At 40.1% G+C, this 21,154-nt stretch overlaps 2 protein-coding genes across 4 annotated transcripts; both read right to left on the bottom strand.

Moving 5' to 3' along the window:
* Positions 1–2,405: 2,405 nt before the first annotated feature.
* LOC118090273 (probable 2-ketogluconate reductase) lies at positions 2,406–10,930 on the bottom strand. 3 transcript variants are annotated; one of them, XM_035125792.2, is made up of 6 exons: positions 10,395–10,930; positions 8,676–9,060; positions 7,253–7,424; positions 5,474–5,652; positions 4,885–4,981; positions 2,406–3,029 (listed from the first exon to the last, which is right to left on the bottom strand). In XM_035125792.2, exons 2-6 carry the CDS (start codon positions 9,055–9,057, stop codon positions 2,876–2,878), a joined length of 984 nt encoding a protein of 327 aa, XP_034981683.1. In that variant the 5' UTR covers positions 9,058–9,060; positions 10,395–10,930; the 3' UTR covers positions 2,406–2,875. The 3 variants fall into 3 exon arrangements, with proteins under 3 accessions (XP_034981683.1, XP_034981684.1, XP_034981682.1); XM_035125793.2 differs by lacking the exon at positions 10,395–10,930 and adding an exon at positions 9,933–10,016; XM_035125791.2 differs by lacking the exon at positions 10,395–10,930 and adding an exon at positions 9,757–9,977.
* Positions 10,931–12,831: 1,901 nt separating this feature from the next.
* LOC118090274 (glyoxylate/hydroxypyruvate reductase B-like) lies at positions 12,832–21,034 on the bottom strand. The gene is made up of 5 exons (XM_035125794.2): positions 18,300–21,034; positions 16,718–16,889; positions 15,534–15,712; positions 14,904–15,000; positions 12,832–13,230 (listed from the first exon to the last, which is right to left on the bottom strand). The coding sequence occupies exons 1-5, from the start codon at positions 18,679–18,681 to the stop codon at positions 13,074–13,076; spliced, it is 987 nt and encodes a 328-aa protein (XP_034981685.1). The 5' UTR covers positions 18,682–21,034; the 3' UTR covers positions 12,832–13,073.
* Between the last annotated feature and the right edge of the window lie 120 nt (positions 21,035–21,154).

The following is a 21,154-nucleotide window of genomic DNA, read 5'->3' as shown; positions in this document are numbered from 1 at the left end:
TTTATTTACATTATTACATTCATTATTACATTCAGTTACACATTTTAACATATGTAAATCGCTTTGTATATATACCCTGTTTCTCATATTTTAAGGCATCCCCATAAAATAAGCCATAGCAGGATTTTTAAGCATTCAAGGAATATAAGCCATACCCCGAAAATAAGACATAGTGATAGGAGCAGCAGCAATGCCGGTCGCGGCAGGAGGAGGAGGAAAAAAATAAGACATCTCTTGAAAATAAGCCATAGTGTGTTTTTTTGAGGAAAAAATAAATATAAGACGTGTCTTATAATATGAGAAACACGGTATTTCCCTTATTCCTACCCCTGTGTCTTCCCTCCACCACTTTACAGCTTCTTTTGTTTTTGTTTCCTATTGTATTGTGTTGTGTATATTGTCTGTATTTTCCCCATAAAACGTCTGTCAATATCTTAGCTTTACAAAATTTAGTCAATGCATATCAATAAGTTTGTTTTAGAACGATGTTTTGTTATATATTATTCCATGCATTCCCATTCTTTCCTTAGTTTCTGATTTGATTGGTATCTGATAGCTGCTGCCATTCTATAAATTCACATAGTTTATTTTGCCAATCCATTATTCATGGGACAGTGTCCCCTTTCCAATTTTTGGCTATTAGTATTCTGGCAGCAGCTGTAGTATATAAAAACACTTTTTTCTTGTCGTTGGGGATGTCTATTGATACAATGCCTAACAGGAACGCTTCTGGTTTTTCCTCAAATGATGTTTTAAACATCTTTTTCAGTTCCTCGTGAATACTATTCCAGATTTTTTTTATTTTCCCACATCCTCACCATACGTGGTACATCGTTCCTTCTACCATATTGCATCTCCAACAAGTGTTTGTTTTTAATTTGCAGATCTTAGCCAGTTTAGAGGAAGACATATACGGTACCACCTGTACATAATCTTCATAAGATTTTCTCTTATTGTGTAACAAGTAATAAATCTTTTATCTTGCTTCCACAATATTCCCCATTGCTCCATCTGGATGGTATGTCCGATATCTTGGGTGACAATACAAATTATTATTACCGTAATAACAATATTGATGTGTGTTCCACCAAATCCCATGCAATTCCTTGCCAATTAAGGTTGAAATGTGTACCCATTCATTATACATTTGAGTGCCTTCTTTTTTTCTCAGTAAGGCTACATATTTCAAACCCCAAATAGAGCAAGAGTGGGACTGTTTACAGCCGCTCCAAAATATGTATTTTTGAGGAAGAGATGAGCTGGTGATCAGTATCCTCTAATCTCATTTTAATCCTGGAATGTGCTGTTCAGTGATGACGTGTTTGGTGTGCAGGGACAGATAACCGTTGTGCAGGAATGCTGTCCATATGTGACTACTGTATATGTTTTGTGCTTTGAAGATGTGTGACCTCTATTGACTATTTTTATTTGGCTTTTAATGTATTTGTTGTTGTTGTTTAGTCGTGTCCGACTCTTCGTGACCCCATGGACCATAGCACGCCAGGCACTCCTGTCTTGCACTGCCTCCCGCAGTTTGGTCAAACTCATGTTCGTAGCTTCGAGAACACTGTCCAACCATCTTGTCCTCTGTCGTCCCCTTCTCCTAGTGCCCTCAATCTTTCCCAACATCAGGGTCTTTTCCAAGGATTCTTCTCTTCTCATGAGGTGGCCAAAGTATTGGAGCCTCAGCTTCACGATCTGTCCTTCCAGGGAGCACTCAGGGCTGATTTCCTTAAGAATGGATAGGTTTGATCTTCTTGCAGTCCATGGGACTCTCAAGAGTCTCCTCCAGCACCATAATTCAAAAGCATCAATTCTTCAGCGATCAGCCTTCTTTATGGTCCAGCTCTCACTTCCATATTTACGGAGGCTGAATCCTGTGCTCCTTTGCCAGGGAATAACACTGCATATCTACGAGGAAGAAAATCCTGTTGAATTTATTCCCAGGCAAGTAGGATTAAGACGGCAGCCCAAATCCCATTAAACTCTGTGGTACTTAACCTCTGAATTTATGTAGGATCATCGGGCAACATACCATTTTTTCTTCTGAACTTTTGTTTACTGTGCTCTTGTGATTCTCTTTCTTAAACCTGAACGCCATTGTTATAACATTTCCTGCTTCCAAACCCTTGATGAGATGGAGATGTCAACTCTTGTTTTAGGGAGGTACAATTACGGCTATGTTTACAAAGAAAATATAGACACCTAAATGTGACGAAGTAAAAGAAATCACTATCAATTACTTCTCTTATGAGCATATCTCATTTCATAATTTTCAAAACAGAAACTTTTATATATGAGAAAACACAGCATGTCACACAGGTTGTACCCTGGACAATGTAGCAGTGAACTGTAAGGGAGACACAGAGATCTAAACGGAGACCAGTATTTGTGGCACAACACCCTTCTCGCTTGTATTTATTTTTTATTCAGATTTGTCATGGCCATTGGCTAGTACAATAAAGTTATTTGGATTGGATTGAATATAGCTATACAAATGTCATGGAATTTTTCAGAATAATTCTTCTGATGTTTTACAGCACACTCATTTAATATGCCAGCGCTAAAGATCTCATCCAGCAATATTTTTTTAAAAAACAGAAAAAAGCACATATTACAACTTTTTTTTTTTAATTTGTGTTTCCATTCCATTTAGCAAAGCCCTGTAAAACAATTTGAACAATACAATAAAGGAAACACATCAAATAACATATTCATTCATTTTTTCTTTTTCATATCTGAATATAAGTGCAAATTTTGTTTTGTACTGAAAATAAAAATCGAATATATAATTTTCATATGAAAACATTGAAACAGATACTGTATAGCAAAACGTACACCGAATTAACATTTCATCTGTATCATGTGGAGAATGTTATACATGTACTTCGTTAGGGACTGGGAGACCACTGACGCCAGCCAAGATACTTTCAACCATGTTTTTCATCATCAGACGGCGAGTTTTTGAAGTTGCACTTCCAAGGTGAGGAGTTATAATGACATTCTTTAAATGTAATAAAGCATGATCTCTGAAGGAAGGAAGAAAATAAATCATAAATTTACTTAAAATCTTAGTAAAGCATGCCACTATTTTGACCACAAAAAGTTTGTGAAAATGAACCGATTATTATGTTAGGCTTGGTTCCTAACAAGGCAGTTGCTGGCAGAAACATTCCTACACAGAGTTCTGTTCGCAGGACGCTTCTGCCAGGAGAAGGGGAAGACGTGACTGACTGATTCCTTGTTCTCCCTGAAATGCCCAATGCCCATGAAAATTTGCTCCAAAGGGTTGGGGGACCCTTCAGAACAGCATGAGGGACAGAGAGGAGGGTGACTTAAAGGGAAATCAGTGAAAATTACCTTCCTTCATTTGCTGACAGAACCCTCCACTGCTCAGTCCATTCTATAATTGGAAGGAAACTAACTAAAATATGCCATTACACGCACAATCAAATCCCATTCTTAAAATCAGTTCAGGGCCACAAAGGCAGTGCTTTTTTCTTTAAAAAATGTTTAGGGGTACTCTCATTTTGACTCAAGAAAACCACCATTTTATAGTTCAAATCAGGGGAAATAAATACAGTAAATGGACAAAAGTACAAAGATTCACAAAATGTTTAGGGGTATGCGTCCCCCCAGAAAAAAGCACTGCAAAAAGGTACTGTATCTAAATGACAGGCATGTTCTACGGTATGTGTCTGCTAGTCACACATCACATTTTAATCTGTTTGTAAACATTTATATCCTCTCCTTCATTTGAGGAGTTCCAGATAGTGTACATAGAGATGGAACTGAATAAGGAACCTTCAGATTGTTTTCTGCATACACAAAATACAAGTAATATTCACATCTGCATTATAAAATGGAGTAATAAGTATGACCCAACCCTATGATTGAAATAGTAAAAAAAAAGAAGGTAAGTTGTGTCCATTAATTTGCCTGCTAACATGTTCAAGGTTTAAGAGGTCTGAATGACTGATCTACTCTTATGCTGCAATGGCAGCCATTTGCATAGGTGCTGCAATTTCACAGTTCACTTAAGGAGATTTGCACATATGAGGTCAAAGGAGGCCTTGGAATCTGAATTCCAAGGTCCATGAGCAACTGTTATTAAACTGATTGCATAAGTATTGTCTGTGCACCATGAGGTTTAAAATTATACCACCTTGCCTATGCAAACCAGTTAACATTTCAGAGCCATTACAATGTAAAGTTTGCATTAACACACTATGAGTGATACCCAACTAAATCATATTCCGACTTAGATTCATTGAATTTAATGGATCCACCCTGACTAATACTAGATAACAACCCTACATCACATCTACAGTAACCTGAAGAATTAACAATTGCCATGGTTTGGAGTAAATGTCCAGCTGCTTCATCTTAAATTGCCCTTGGTGATGGCGCCCTCCAGATGTTTATATTTACGTATTAGATTTCTAACCGGCCCTTTAACGTGAAGTGCCAGGGTGCGCTTCAACAATGAAATATACAATTACAAAAGACACATATAAATATAGTGAAAAGTTGCAGCCATAAAAGAGAAAAATGTAAAAAAAATTCAAAAAAATTTAAATATAAAAATGTGGTTTTAAGGATAAATTTGTACAAAAATGCTGGTGAATTTTCATGAAGATTTTTTCTTTAAATTAGCACATTTGCTGTGGAAATGTGGAGAAATGAATTTAAGATTAGAAAAGTAAGAAACTTTGAAAACCAAAACTGATTCATCCATCTTCAGGCAAATCAGAAATGAGTCAGAATACATTTTGGGACATAGATTATGCCAAAGATGGGGCAATCGATGGCAAACCAAATAGTTAATAGACAAACATTGATTCTGATTTCTGCTTAAGCATTTCCATGCAGAACCATTTTTACCTTGGCAATGGCTCAGGATATGTCACATCCAAAGCTGCGGCCTTAATAACTCCATTTTTCAGTGCGTTCACCAATGAATCTTGATCAACCACTTGACCTAAATGAAAAATTGTACTGTTTTCTTTGAACTGAAACATAAGACTGCATTATAGACAGCAATATAGAAAGCAAGGACTTCAAAATCCTATCAGCCGAGATTTCTGCAGAACTATAATGTGTGTCCAATATCTGTTCCAATCTAGCTCAGCCTTTCCCAATCTGGTGCCTTCCAGGTTTGGGCTAGAACTCCCATAATCCCTTACCATGGACCATTCTATGCTGCCTGCTGGAATGGTTTAGATTTATGCTCCAAAACATTATAAGGACACCAGGTTGGGAGAGGCTTATCTAGCTCTACAGCGCCTAAAAAGTAGGAGACTAATCACCTGAAGCAAGTGCAGTGGACAGTTGCTGGAGATGACATGATTTCCCCCAACTCCTCTCATTCTTGTGTGTTGACTCCACAAAATAATGGAGAGTCCTCAGTCTCTAGGCCGGCATCTCTCCAGGAAAATGTGGTTTACTTCCCAAACATGATTCGGTATCCTACCTCTAGAGATGTTGATAAGAGTAGCAGTGGGTTTCATGAGCTCCAGCTCCTTTTTACCGATCAGTTTTTGTGTTTGAGGTGTCAGGTTCACAGACAGTATGACGAAGTCAGAACGCTGGAGTAAGTCTTCCAACTTTGGGCAATAAACAGCACCGACAGCCCGTTCATCAACCTCATTCCTTCAGGAAACAGACATTTAGCTAGTTAAGCATTTAACAAAAATAACATCGAGGTTGTTGTTAAACATTTTCATGAAACCACCAGGAAAGGTCATCTGGGGATGTGAGTTTTAGTGTCAGCAATATGCAGGTGATACCTAGTTCATTCTTTCCTTTCCCAAAAAAATCCAGGACTTTTTGTCAAGGATCACTGAAGGACTAATAATAAACTGAAACTTTTGCTCTTCTGGATGCAACTGTATATTGTTTGGGCATTCTCCTGGAACCAACATGACCTCTGGATATACAGGTTGCAATACGTCCGGAATTTCCCAGACATAGCCAGGATTCAGCCACAGGGAACATCCGGACATATGGCAACCCATGTCGGAAGTGTAGATTTCGGTTCATTTCTTTTAAAATAGCTCAAAACATCTTCTTCTTTTCTTGAGACTTTGCAAAAAATAAAATAAAAAATCTCTGGCCAAAAAAACCCCAAAACCATCTCAACAACTTTGCAAAAAAAAAAAAAAAAAGCTGTCCGGATTTTCAATTTTTGAAATATGGCAACCCTACCTAGAATTGCTTTTGCCAAATTAAAGCTAGTGTACCAGCTTTATACTGTACATCCTTTTTGGAGAAGGAAGGTCGCATGACTTTCTCCAAGTTACAACCAGCATTCAGGGCTACAAAACAGAAATTTATGAAGAATGTGAAATCCATCAGAGTGCCGGGGGCGGGGCAGGATAAGTGGCATTTCTTCCTCCTCCCAGCTATGTGTGTGTAAAAAGACAGGATTTTGGAGGCTGGGGGGGGGGCAGTAAAACAGCTAAGCTGTAAGTAAAAACAAGCATTTGGGAATACCTCTTCCCTATGGAGGTTGGATGGGGCAGCAGCGAATTTTCTGCTTGTAGAAGTCCTGTGCTTTCTGCTTCCGTCGATCACATTTTATATTTGTAAACAAACCCAGATATTACCAAAACACCTTAAGTCCCCAGTGACCTCTCCTTCCAAACAAAATCAAACGAAGTAAGACCTGCCCGGTGACTAGATAGACATGGAGATGATATTAGAAAGGATTGGTGAAATGAAAATACAGCTATCCTTGGGAATTAGTACTTGTCTGAATTGTGCAATGCACAAACAATGTTAGCAAAAATGAATATATTAGGAGAAAGTGTGCATAAAACTGAATCTATTAGTTAAACTAACATTAAAAATGCATTGTGTTAGGAAAAATTGCTTGCAAAAATGTGTACTTTAATCCAAAATGTCTTCACCTGGGAAAATTTGCATTGCAATACTGATGAATTCTCATGGGGATTAAAAAAAAAGAATTCCCCAATTGTTGCAGAGATATAGAGAACCAAATGTATGATTGAAAAACTGAAAGAACGGAAATTGACAGATCTTTCTATTCCTACTCATGACCTTGTCACTTCTCAGAGAAGTAGGCCTTGTTTAATAGGAACTCTACCGGTATTAACATTCACAGTAAATGTTTAGGCAGTCCAGGGAAACTCAGTTACAATGGATTTATGCCAGGCAGTGACAAAATAAATGCTGAAGTTAACAGGTGGGTAAAATCAGATTAAAACACCGAGATCAGGCACAGGTTTACCTCTGGTTCCTATTATGATAAAGAATGTTCATTTCAAAAGCTCTGGCTCTCTGGGCCACTTTATACCCGATAGTGCCCATTCCAATGATCCCCAGCGTTGCACCGTTAATTTCCTCTCCTAACCAGTCAGCCATAAAACATTTAGTGTCAGGAGAAACTGCAATCTGATGACCTAGAAATTAAGATAGACAAAAGAAAACGAGGGTTTGCAGCGTTTTAGGAAAACAACCAACAAACATATGGTGTGATGCCAATCCCAGTGTGGCAAATTGCTCTGGTTTTAACAGCTCTGAGCTGTATTTGAACAACAGCAACCCACCAACTGCTTTGATTTCTAAAATACTACATACCAGGTCCCAAATCTTCCTTAAAGGCACACACCCTTTTAGCCCAAATGTACAGTTATACTCATCAGAGGAGTGATGGGGGGGGGATGGTTGGGGTAGGGCCTTTTCATTGACAGAACCCCAATTATGGAAATCTCTCCCTGTTTATCTGTCCCCCTCCTCTTTTTGACAATTAATACATTTTTATTATGTCATGATACCAGTGTGTTTTAATCTTGCTAGCTATTATTTTTGTTCTAAACATTTTACTTTGTCTTTCACTGCTCTCTGATTTTGCAAACTAAGACATTGACTGTTGTGAACTTGTCTGTGGGAGTTCTTAATCTGAGCTGGAAGGTAGTATAAATATGTAAAATAAACAGATATGAAGATATAGTTCTACCAACAGCAGGATGTCATCACATCCTTCAAACGATACCTGTGCTAGTGGATCTAAATCAAACATCTGTGGCAGTGCAATTATCCGTGACCCACTTTCAGTATTTAGCATTCAGCAGCTAGGCTGTATATTTTATGCATATTGAAAACGATGTAGAACAGGTTTATCCATGTGTTTGCTAGTGCAACAAGGCGTTCTCCAACCTATACAGACATCCTGCTGACTATGTAGACATTTTACAGATAAACCTCTCTGCACGTGCCTATTTATAGGCCTATATAATCAAGCGCTTGTAGACCATGAGAAAAAAACTTCCTCGTCCAAGAAACTGTTTGCAAAATCCAATAAACCAGGCATCCCCAAACTGCGGCCCTCCAGATGTTTCCGTCTACAACTCCCATGATCCCTAGCTAACAGGACCAGTGGTCAGGGAAGATGGGAATTGTAGTCCAAAACATCTGGAGGGCCGAAGTTTGGGGATGTCTGCAATAGACTGTCTTTACAGGGCAGGTGTTTCGTAAGACCGAATATGTTTTCTAGGGTGGATTTGTTTGGAAATATTTTTTTTATCAACAAACAGCATTTAATAATTCCCTTTATTTGATCACTCTATTACTTTTAAGCACAGCAACCCGTGCACAACCAGTTGCATTCACACCATGTTTTAAAGCAAGTTAATCGGAAAGCTAAAGTGTACCTTCCACAATCCTCCTGGCGGAAGCCAGCATCAAGGCCATCCCCAAGTCTGCTGTAGGATTGGAAACTGCGAATGGGGTGTTTGCTACTTTCACGCCAAAGCTGGAGATCAGTTTGAGGTCCAAGTGATCCACTCCTACGCCACAGTTTGCAATCACCTTTAAATTAGGCAAGCTTTGCAGGAGATCCCTGTCAACCACTGGTTTGTGAAACCACATAAAAATTGCTTTGATTTTATGACTAAGAGCTTGCTTGTTTTCAGTAAACTCCTTCATGGTAATGAGCTTAAAATGTTTCTCCAGAAACTCCACATGGTCTTCATATACTCCATTTGTGCCTCCTATGACATTTATCAGTGTATATGGATGCTCGTTCTCTTCCATGGTCTGTATATATATATAAAAAGAATTTATATATCAAAACTCATTTTTTAAAACCAATGTGAAGACAGCAGTGTTTCTCTTCAGATTATTGTTTTTTTCTAGTTCATTGTGATTAATAGGGTAGTTCCTTTATACAATAAGGGTGGGGATATCCAAGACTGCTAATTAGCATTCCGAAGCGTTCAGTCCAAAATTGTGTAATCTATGCAGATTTAATTTGGGAGTAAACCCAACTGAACTCAGCAGGGCTTAATTCTGAATAAGATCAAGGCGGAAGTGCCCATCAAGGGTCAAGGTTTTCACTATTAAATAATAATAATAATAATAATAATAATAATAATAATAAACCCTTCTCCCCAAGGGAGTCCAGGTAATCTATACCTACCACTACTGATTCATTAGCAAGAATGGAGTGTTCTTAGTATAAATTCTGTTGAGAAACACTGATTAGTGATTTACATAAAGGGGAAAAACTAAACACCATCATGAAACATAGTAGACGTTTTGTAATCTAATCCTGACCATATCAAAAGATGAACGTTAATGCTTCTGAATGCTGTATTCTCCTCCTCAGGCACTGCAATGCACAAAACTCTTTCCCCTAATTTAATATACATCTGGATTTTAAGAAGAAGTTCAACGAACTAAATACAAAACCAACTTCATAAACAAGTGTCACAGGACATGAGTCACTATCACCTCGTGAAATGACGCCTCCAGTTGCTATTCAGGGATAACAAATGCAAAAAGGTAAAGGACCCCTGGCAGTTAAGTCCAGTCGCGAACGAAGGAACAAAAGGGTTCACTTCGCCCAAGTGTATTTCTCCGAAAAAGTGCGCCCCAATTTAAAACAAAATCTGACGATTACAACTCACTCCTTCCTTCCCCCGGTGAGAATAGAATTGCCTACTGTCACAAAGCTTGAGCTGCAGAGACAATGTGATCCCTGCCCCGCTCCCGGAAAAAGCTCAGATAAGGACCCCGCCCCCTCTCTATTAATTTGCATATACCCCTCTTATTGGCTGGAATTAAACACCCACCCAAGCAAATGACAGTTAGGGATGGGACATTTCTGGAGACGGAGAGCCATGAAATTCCCCATGGAATTTAGGAACTTCTGCTTAGGGCAGGGGCTGATATGCTCGCTAGTTTTGTGAGAATGTTTGCCTTTAGGAAATTCCTACACAGACAAGCAACCCCTTAGATAGAAGATGCAAAAAGGGGAAAAGGCGTCAGTTAAAGGTTAATAAAGATTAGCAACCTTAAAAGAGAGCGAGCGAGCGAGAGATGCTACCAAGTACTATGGCGCCTTCGCTTGCCCCCGAAATACAAATTACCTTGTGGAAAGAAACGTCTTTCAGCTCCTTCAGGAAGGTTGCTCTTGAATTGGCACTTGCTGATTCGGAGCAGAGCTGAGGGACCGGGACGTGGAAATCAACGGGGAATAAATCCCGGAGTGTTTTGAGTCCCCAGCTAAGGAGTCGGCACGGCAGGGAGGACTTTGTTCCCCCTGGGCTGGGAAACCGCGAAGCTGCAAGCTAGGAGGACCTGCTGGAGGAAATCTGCTGTACAGATAAGAGAGTAACTAGAGGTAAACCCAGCCCTCTTGCTGCCGGTTATTTCACCCAAAGAGGGAAATATTGGCAGCCAGCAGCAATGGAAGGGAAATAAGTTGAAGAAAAAGAGATAAGAATAACAAGTATTTTACAATTTGGCATTATCTGGATACGCTGTCATTTATTTACATTTACTTCTCAAGATGCTCAGGATGGTAAAGGCAGTTCTCCCCATCCATTTTATCCTCACGTCAACCCTTTGATGTAGGTTGGGCTGAGGCTACCCAATGAGCTTGATAGGTATTGGAAATCTTAAATACCGGTACAAGCTTCTCCACTCCTAGTCCAGCTACTAGCCTGCACCAGCTCTCCCAAGTTCAGTATTGTACCTGCTTCCACACATAAACAGAACTTGCCACCTGTTTACTTTGAATGAATTGTTTGTATTTTGGGAGCCCCATCCTTAATGAAATATTATATGTGAGCAGTGCCGGATTTACGTATAAGCTAAACAAGCTATAGCTTAGGGCCCCACTCTCTTGCCCCCCAATATACTTCTTTTTAATTGTATTTCACTATTAATATACTTCTTGTCTTTCAGTTCAACAATTACTTTGATAAAATACATATTTTGTTATGTGCAAATAGCTTTAGATATCTATTAGGTCCATAAATTACCATATAGCATACATTCAACACACACAAAAACAGTGACAATTTATTGTTGACAAAGGACAGCTGGACCAATAAAGGGCCCCATCACCTTCAGTAGCTTAGGGCCTCATCAAACCTAAATCTGGCGCTGTCTGTGAGGGTGTGCAAATACCAGTACAAAACGGGGTGTGCAAATATCAAACTGCTCCTTCCAGTTTTGGAATTGTGTGTTTGAAGATGGGTATATGAGAAAGTTCAGGAAGGTGGTCAAAGAGCAACACCAAACAATTCTTCTTCCTACAGTTCTGAAACCACAGTTGGGTCATTTGAAAACTTACTCATTTGTCCTCCACTGAAAAAATGAACATGGGACTAACCATAGTGTAATAAACTACAGAGTAACATGAGCAGAGCCCTGCTTGATGCCTATGGGAAACAAACAGCAGGGCATGAATGTGTTGGTCTTCTCCTGTTGATGCACCCCAATGGCAATTCCATGAAAATGTCAACCTACAAACCCATTTTTTAATTTTCTTATATCATTTAAAAGATAATTTCCCAAAGTTTCAGGTTCTGCTAACAGTTTTTCAGAATTCTATTTCACATGTGAACAAAACAACCAGAAGTATGACATGCAACGCAACTCAGAATATCGTGGTTTCTCTCTCTCTCAAGTTCATGGTTTCTTGGATAATGCTTATACAATAAAGTAGACAACAGGTTAATTAACATTTATTCATTGTATTGACAGTTTTGCCTTCTCATTGGTGAACTGGCAATAAATTTTATGTTAGGAACAAAATCACATGAGCTTAAGACAATAAAACTTGGGTTGCTTGAGCATGTTGGTGTTGGTCACAAAAACACCTACTTTTCCCTCCCCCCCCCAACAAATGAAAAATCTATGTATTTCAACTTTATTATTTCGAGGTTCTTAGCATCAAAAAAATGCTCCCTGAAATGTGATTTACATGCAGGGACTGAAGGTTGTCTATAGCCATTGTAACTAGCAGCCATTGATAGACCTATTCTCAACAAAGGTCACATGTCCAGTCTTTCAAATATTCCATGCCTTGCATGGTTTGCTGCTCCCACTGGCTAGGGGAGAGAAATGAAGTAGGAACTTTCCCAATTACAGTGTAGGAGGGCTTAGTTAGGGTAGTATGGAACAAGCGAGTTGTGCCAAAGTCCTCACAGAAAACTTGGTTTTTGAGGGGTGATTTGACAAAATAAAAGGGCTGGAAGAACTTGTCACCAAGATCTTAAATTATCCAGTTTATAACTTTTAAAGCCAAGATGGTGGTACTTGATATTTTTGACCTTTTAGAAAAAGTTTACTTTGAAATGGCAGTCAGGCATAGTTTCCACATTCTGATTGATTACCAGGTAGCAATACTCAATTTGGCTACAAATTATTGTGAAATAAGTAACTTACTTGCAAATTTCAAAGCGCACACACACACACACACACACACACACACACACATATATATATATAATATTTTATATAATATTTAAAATTCAAGCATAGAAATTTTCACAAGTCTTTCATATTAACGAGCAAGCACTGTTTAAAATTTAATTGTGTGAAATGGTAACAAAGGACATATCTGCTATAACTATGATGAGGAGATAACAAAACATGAAATCTACTATGGGCTTGTTTTGTGTCTTCAGTCCAGAACAAACACTGCTACATGAGGCATGAGATTCAGGTTAAATTTGTACATCTGTCATTATGTTTCTTGCACTAGAGAAAAATGTAGAATAGTTCCATGTTGCTATGTTAGATGACAGCCCGCAGGTTTAGTCAGGAAACACTTCACTGGGCATTGGGAGACCATTAAGAGCTGCCAATACATTGCTTACTGCTTCCTCTGTCATCATAAAAGCAGTTTTGTGTGTTTTACAACCAACATGTGGTGTTATGATAACATTTTTTAAGTTTAGTAATGGATGATCTCTGAAAAGAAGAGGGGGAAAAGACAGGTTATTAATATAGGAAGTGGCATTCATTCAAACAAATGAAGGAAAAGTACCGGTACTTAGAGCTATCCACCGTTTGAAGGATTTTTGTTATCTGACTTGGCAATCATCCATATTCTAGCAATGTACCCAAGTCAAAGGACTTGAAAATAAGCAAGTGTACCCTTCAGTTTCAGCCGCCGTGGTAAATATTTACTCCCTCTGATTATGCAGGTGCTTTAGTAGAGTATAATAGTTAATGTGTAGTTATATATAAATAAATCACTGTAGATCTATGTAACTTATATTTCTAAAGTAGAATATTAACGGAGCAATCCTACCCATGACTTACGCCTGCAGTTATAGACTGGATCACCCCCATAGCCCACCTGCAGGCTAGAAGCTCAAAAACATGCAAGTGTTGTGGATTACATTGGTGTTGGATCACTGTTGCATTGGTGCTGCTTAATGCATGTTTAACTGATTCACCAACATGAACTGAGGAAGTTCAGGCATTAGGTAGGAGGAGAGAGAACCTCAGATACTGGTAGCGTCCATGGCACCAGCACACCATTATAACCGCAGAACAGGTAATGCAAAATGAAAACACTCACATTGGAGTCAATGGGGAGCCCCGGACGACTCAAAGCCCCACCCTCTGTCTCCCATTGCGTTGCTCCTTCTCACTAAACTTCTGGATATCTCCTTGTACATTAAGAACTCATGGCTGAAGTGCCTCCTTTTCTTGGGACTATATGGCCCTCTCTTTTGCAAAATGTTTGCTCCAATCACACAGATCCCATAAATTCATGTGTGGAGTATTCTTTCAGCTATCTATGTGGTCAGACAACTGACCATAAGCCCATGTCTTTGGGAGGAAGAGGGTGTAGGTGTGCAATGTATGTTGCACTGAGAAATAGGGTTGGCTGCTTGTTATGAATGGAATAACGCTCCTCCTTTCCTGTCTTATCTGCGTGATAAAAGGTGCATAGGATCTCAACTATAATACACGAGCATAATGCTTGTATAACTGTGGTGCAGGGATAATCACTACAATTATAGAACTGCCCTTTGAACTGCAGGGTCCCCAACTATTTTTGGTCTGGAGGAACATTCGGAAATCTACAAACTCCAGCATAAAATTCCCATTTTGTATACAAAAAACTGACAATGCTCAGAACCGCGCATCTGAAAATAGGCTCCCACCCCGATCCACAAACAAAACAAAGACTAAAAGCAGACCATACTCCCCTTCCTCTAAATAAAAAATAAAAAAATCAAGCGATCCTCCCAAATGAACAATAACAAAAAAGCCAAATACACTTTTTAAACAAATTGGGAGGGACAGAGGCCTTGGTGGGCGGCAAGGGATGTTTTAAGATGCAGTTAGGAATCCCAGCTGCAGATGAAAGCTTTCAGCACTAACTCAAACATTTATGGTACTTAACACCTGCTCACACTGTCCGTCCATTGCCTCATGGCTTTAATTTGGAAAGGAAGCATGTTGTGTACTATATAGGTTCTCCTACTACTTCCCAGAGTATACAGTGGAAGAAGGCAGAGATGTCAGTCTGAACTTTAGCACTGGTTACTTCTATGCTTTCCTGCAGTCTTTACAATGTGCTTATAGTCATTCATTTTTTAAAAATATATAAATACATAGTTGTTTACCTGGGTAGTGGTTCAGGATAAGTGACATCCATAGCGGCACTTTTAATGACACCAGTCTGAAGAGCTTCCACAAGCATATCTTGGTCTACAACTTGCCCTGTGTGGAAATCATGTTCTTATGATAACCGCTGGGTAATTGTGCATTGTACGGTTTCATCAAATCATACAGTTGGAAGGCACCCCAAGAGTCCACTAGTCTAATCCCCTGCAATGCAGGAATCTCAACTAAAGCATCCATGACAGATGGCCACCCAGCCTCTGCTAAAAAAGCTCCAAAGGAGGAGAGACCACCACCTTCCGAGTTAAGGAGAACATAAGTACAGGCTGCCGAACTGATCTCATTACACACCTCCATTCATCAAGCTGGGAGCAACAGACCATGAGCCTTGGTATAACACAATTTGTGAGCCAAGACTTGTAGTTTGTTTCTCTCAAAACAAACTACGATGTTAAGCTGAGCACAGATTCACATGTTGTGATAAAGAATGCAGGGCTTCTTCAAAAAGCAACTGCTCAAAATGGGAACACTGGGCTGCTTCAAAGCCTTTTTGCAAAGGGACTTTCAGACAGTGCTGTGCTTTGAAGTCCTAACAATCAATATTTTTCTTCAAGCAGCTCTTTATGACCTACCTCTAGAGATATTTATAAGGCTAGCTGTGGGTTTCATCAGCTGCAACTCTTTTTCCCCAATCAGCTTGTATGTCCGAGGTGTCAGATTTACAACCAGCATCACAAAATCTGACTGCTGGAGCAAGTCTTCTATTGCCCCACAATAGCAGGCACCCACAGCCTGTTCTTCATCTTCTTTCCTGCCAGAAAACAACAACAAGGATGATCTCCCCTGTTCTTGGGTTGGAATTCACAAATGTGCAGATCCCTTGTAGAACAAGGGGTGCACCATAGTTCAAGGCTACACAGTAGATCAGAATAATGTTCCAATCTACTCTGTATATTGTATTGATACTTATCTTTCTAAAAAAGTTTATCTTTTAAAAAAAGTTTAAAGACTTTTTCAAAGCTGAAGAACCTAAAATATTGCAATCAAGCTACTGAGATTTAATAACATAATCGAACTCAGCATAAAAATGAGCTGAGCTGTATACTTTTTCCTAGCAAACTCTTGACACACACCAAAAATGGCAACTGCATGTAGTAGAGCTTCTCCCTTCTCCCTCCATCATGATGAGGTTAAGTTCTTTTAATATTCTGATTTGAAGCACAGGAAAACCACAGGTAAGTTCCACAATGTGTTACTGAAGGGAAGAAGAGAGCTTTGCCCATGACTCTTTTCAGCAGTCCTTGTGGTTTTTGTAATAGCTAGTTTCCTCCCTAGCAAGGCAACAGCTTAGAAAACCAGAGTGAAGATGAAACGGAACACAGCGAAAGCCAATTTCAGACATAACTTGGGGTGAATATCAACCTTAAATCATGGCTCTCTTGTAGAAAAAAAGTGGGAGGGTTGGAAGACTGGCAGGAAGACTTCACATATTGTTATAGGATTTGGGTGAATGCTGGAACAAGCTACTTAGCCAGTTTCCTTATTTACAAAGAAATGAACTTGGTTTGTGTGAAATGGCCCTTATTTTTCCTTCTCTTCTTCTCACCGGATGGCTCGCCTTTCCTAAGCACAATAGGCTAGCCTCTCTTCATCACATTAAACAGAAATACGAGCTGAAAAGTACCGCTGTGTTTGTTCACTTCTGAAGACCAGCTGATCTTTCTCTCTATACACATGCACAAAGATTCGGGGGCAAAATAGCTTTAGAGGTGAAGATGTGTTCTATTTTGTATGGGACCAAACTGTGTATTTTTACCTTCTGTTCCTGTTATGATAAAGAATTTTCATCTCAAAAGCTCTGGCTCTCTGAGCAATTTTATACCCAATGCTTCCCATTCCAATGATACCCAGAGTTGCCCCAGTGACTTCCTCTCCTAACCAGTTATTAGAGAAATAGTCTGTGTCAGGAGAAACAGCAATCTGGCAACCTGCAAAATGACAAAATAAGGGGTGGCGGGTGGAGAAGAGGTGTTAATTAAAAACAGAATTCTAGGGAGGAAAGTGATTTTTGTAAGAAATCTGAGTTATTCAGTTGAGGCTGTAAATAGGTGATTTTTCATTATACATCAGGGTTAAATTATTTGTTTAGATCGTAACAAAAGTCATATTGCATACAAAATTTCATATACACAAGCATATACACAAGCAGGGGCTACCTTTGAAGGTGATCCGGAAAGTGCAAATAATCCAGAATGCGGCAGCTGGACTGGTGACTGGGAGTAGCCGGGACCACATAACACCGGACCTGAGAGATCTACACTGGCTCCCAGTACGTTTTCGAGCACAATTCAAAGTGTTGGTACTGACCTTTCAAGCCCTAAACGGCCTCGGTCATGTGTACCTGAAGGAGCGTCTCCACCCCCATTGTTCAGCCCGGACACTGAGATCCAGCGCCAAGGGCCTTCTGACAGTTCCCTCATTGTGAGAAGTGAGGTCACAGGGAACCAGACAGAGGGCCTTCCAGCAGATGTCAAGGCAATAAGCAACTATTTTACTTTTAAAAGACAACTGAAGGTGGCACTGTTTCGGGAAGTTTTTAATGTTTGATGCACTATTGTTTTTAATATTCGGTTGGAAGCCGCCCAGAGTGGCTGGGGAAACCCAGCCAGATGGGCGGGGTATAAATAATAAATAATAATTATTATTATTATTATTATTATTATTATTATTATTATTATGCAAGTAATTGCTCTACTGGGAGCTGGCTTCAGGCACCAGGCCTGTTAGCAGACCAATTCAGCATTACAAATATATCTGCAAACTGCAGGGTGAGGTTCAGGCAGGATACAAGGCAACCTGACGCAATATTAGGTAGAAAAAGGTTGAGGTTGAAGTCAGAGACTCGAGCTGTACTCTTTGAACAGAAAGCTTCTATGTTGTTTCAGCAAGGAACAAAGCGAGCTTCTTTCCTGTAGATCAGCAGCGTTGATACTTCCCCATTGTGAGCCTCACCCATACTGGAAGGTGCTGCTTTGCTTAAAGGGACCTAGCTCTCAGCATTAATCTCTATCTGCGACAGAACGTGGGAGACTGGTTGCTTGTCACTTTCCATGGAGTCTTCCAAGTCAGAGGACGACAGTACCACTTCCTCTGGCCAGGCTTACGTTGACTCCATGAGCTTACTGGGTAGCAACGCTTCTGGGTCTGGCTGTACCTGTCCTCTGTTTTGGATTCCTCCACTCCATCACCTGAATAATAATCGGACTCCTCATCCCTGACACCAGCCTCAACTTAACTCCTTCCATCTGGATAAGTGCTCCGCCCTGGAACGTCTCATTGCTCGGGAAAATGGGACAAGGGTAACTGTAAAAAAATGTGCACAGTATTGCCAGTGTTACCTTCTACGAGCCTTCTAGCAGCTGCCAGAAGCAGGGCCATGCCAATATCTGCTGTAGTGCTGTGGACAGCATGAGGGGTGTTGGCAATTCTCACTCCAAACCCAGAGATCAGCTTCAAATCCAAGTGATCAGTACCCACTCCTGCACTTGAAATCACTTTTAAGTTAGGTAGACTTTTCAGCAGCTCACTGTCAATGACTGGCTTATGCCACCACGAGTAAATAGCTTTGACTTTAGCACGATAGTATTCTTTGCTTTCGAGGAATTCCTTCATGGTGATAAGTTGAAAGTGTTTCTTCAGAAATGGCACGTGCGCTTCTAAGACACCAAGGGTGCCACCTACTTCATTGATCAGTAAGAGAGGCAACTTGGGATCTTGCATGATCTTCGAAAGGATGGGAGACAACTAGTTTTCTGAAAAGCATAGAAACAAACCATGCCACAAAATACTGGATTATTTTCCTTCATTGTGATACATTACAATATGCAAGACATACAATATACAAAAAATTGGTGGAACACCAACATGGTCAGAAAGATGTAAACCTGTCTCTTCTGAATCTCTTAAAATCAAACTTCACAAAGCCTGTCTCTTCTGAATCTCTTAAAATCAAACTTCACAAAGCCTGATCCTTAAACTGTCAAGATTTGTATGATAGCACTCATAAACTCATTCCTGTTTATTTTATTTATTTAACAAAACGTATATACCGCTTGACTGCAAGAAAACCTCTCTGTGGTTGATTATCTGTGAAGCAATTATTTCAAGAGAAAAGGAAACATCAAAAATTAACACAATACCAGTTGTGAAGCTGTGCTCATCAAAAGGATGTCTTGAAATAGTAGCATGCAAATCTCTACTGCTGAACTTTGAACACTGGAATTTATCAAGTTACTTTGTAAGCCACTTTGCTTGCCAAGAATGGGTATAATCCAAACTAATTTAAACTTATTTAATTATCTAACAAAGTTCAATCCATGAGCATTAAATATATGCATAATTCTCCACTAGTTAATCAACAGAGAGTACTTTGGCATATTGTTTCTTAAAAAAAAAACAAAAAAAAACACTCCAAATACATTGTTTGCTAAATCCGAGACTCAACCACAATGCACTTATTTGATTATAACCTCAACATTGTCGTAATAATATAAAGAAATGTTTTCAAATGCAAAGAACAGGTTGCCTCCAGCACTGCTGTTCCACTTGCACAGCAGACTTCCACTTGCACAAAACTTCCCTCTCCTCTCCCCTGCAGCACCCCTAACTCAAAATCCAGAGCATTGAGGGGACCCCCCCCCAGAGCAGAGTCTGGGGACACATGAGGGGGCTGCAAGGGAGAGGAGGGGGATGTGGTGTTGCTCAAGTTGAACTCCTCTTATATAGCGTTGCTTATAATCCAATCACACTGCTTTAGTATGTAAAAAAAAAAACAACCCACCTTTTTTGCACACTTCTCAGTTACACCATGAATGGAATCTGCTTTTGCTTGATGTGTGACGTTCAAAAGCAGGGGTAGCCTGCAGTGGTCAGTAGCTCTTTCGGGAAACAAAAAAATGCAAGGGAAAACAAGGTGGCTACTGCAGCATATTGGGGAGTGTCATCTTCCTCATGCAAACGGCATGTGTTGGACAAGATACAACATTGCTGTTTGGGACAGTTCACGTTTTTAAGGGTACAGAAATCAAACCTGTAGATGGTATGTCCAACAGAATACCAAGCTGCCTCTTATTCAATTGCAGTATAATTTGGTATTGATATTATGTATTATTTTACTTTTGAAAGCGACCGAGGCTGCATGCACATCCTTATTTACCAGGGCTCCAGGATGCTCCCACCATTGGTGTTTGGAATAGGGTACCCATGACATTAGTCACAATTCATATCTATTTTTGTAGGATTGGGATGTTGGTTTGGATTACGCCTTTGGGTCTCCACCAAGCTGGTAGTTTTGTATCTATAAGATGGGGCATGTAGTAGAAGGAACTGCTGGATTGTTCAAACCAGTTTCTTCGTTGAGCTGATGACCTAGCTGGCCCTCTTAAGCACCCTCCTTCTGCATGATGGAAGTTTGTCATGTTGTCATAGAGACAACTGGGTGTGGATACTCTTCCTAATGGGGAAGCAAGATGTGCTGGAGTGTGAGTCCCTCCATCCTATGCTCAGGTTGTATATATGTGTAACTAAAACCTTATATCCTAAAGAAACCAGTCTCCATTGGGTAAGCCAATGGCACCTGTGAAATCTCTCGCTGCTTAGCGATAGAGATGTTTGCAACACTATCCTAAAGCTACTTGAGGAATCCTAGTGCTTTCCCTCAAACCAGTGTCCCATTTGATTGGAAAATGCAGGCTGTGGTGAAGCCGAGATCTGCACAGACAGCCATTGTGCATGTGCAGACAACTGCTTCATTGGAACTCTGTGGGGAGAGCGGGGTTGGAGGTATGGGGAAACAAATCAGGTATTGTAATGTGTATCAGGTAAATGGGACCCAGGTGGCGCTGTGGTTAAACCACTGAGCCTAGGGCTTGCTGATCAGAAGGTCGGCAGTTCGAATCCCTGTGACGGGGTGAGCTCCCGTTGCTTGGTCCCAGCTCCTGCCAACCTAGCAGTTCGAAAGCACGTAAAAATGCAAGTAGATAAATAGGAACCGCTACAGCGGGAAGGTAAACGGCGTTTCCATGTGCTGCTCTGGTTTGCCAGAAGCGGCTTTGTCATGCTGGCTACATGACCTGGAAGCTATACGCCGGCTCCCTCGGCCAATAATGCGAGATGAGCGCGCAACCCCAGAGTCGGTCACGACTGGACCTAATGGTCAGGGGTCCCTTTACCTTTTACCTTTATCAGGTAAATA

Source organism: Zootoca vivipara, chromosome 8, assembly GCF_963506605.1.
Source record: "Zootoca vivipara chromosome 8, rZooViv1.1, whole genome shotgun sequence".
NCBI lineage: Eukaryota > Metazoa > Chordata > Lepidosauria > Squamata > Lacertidae > Zootoca > Zootoca vivipara.
The sequence above is the reverse complement of the archived record's forward strand: the minus strand, read 5'-3'. Positions and strand labels throughout refer to the sequence as shown.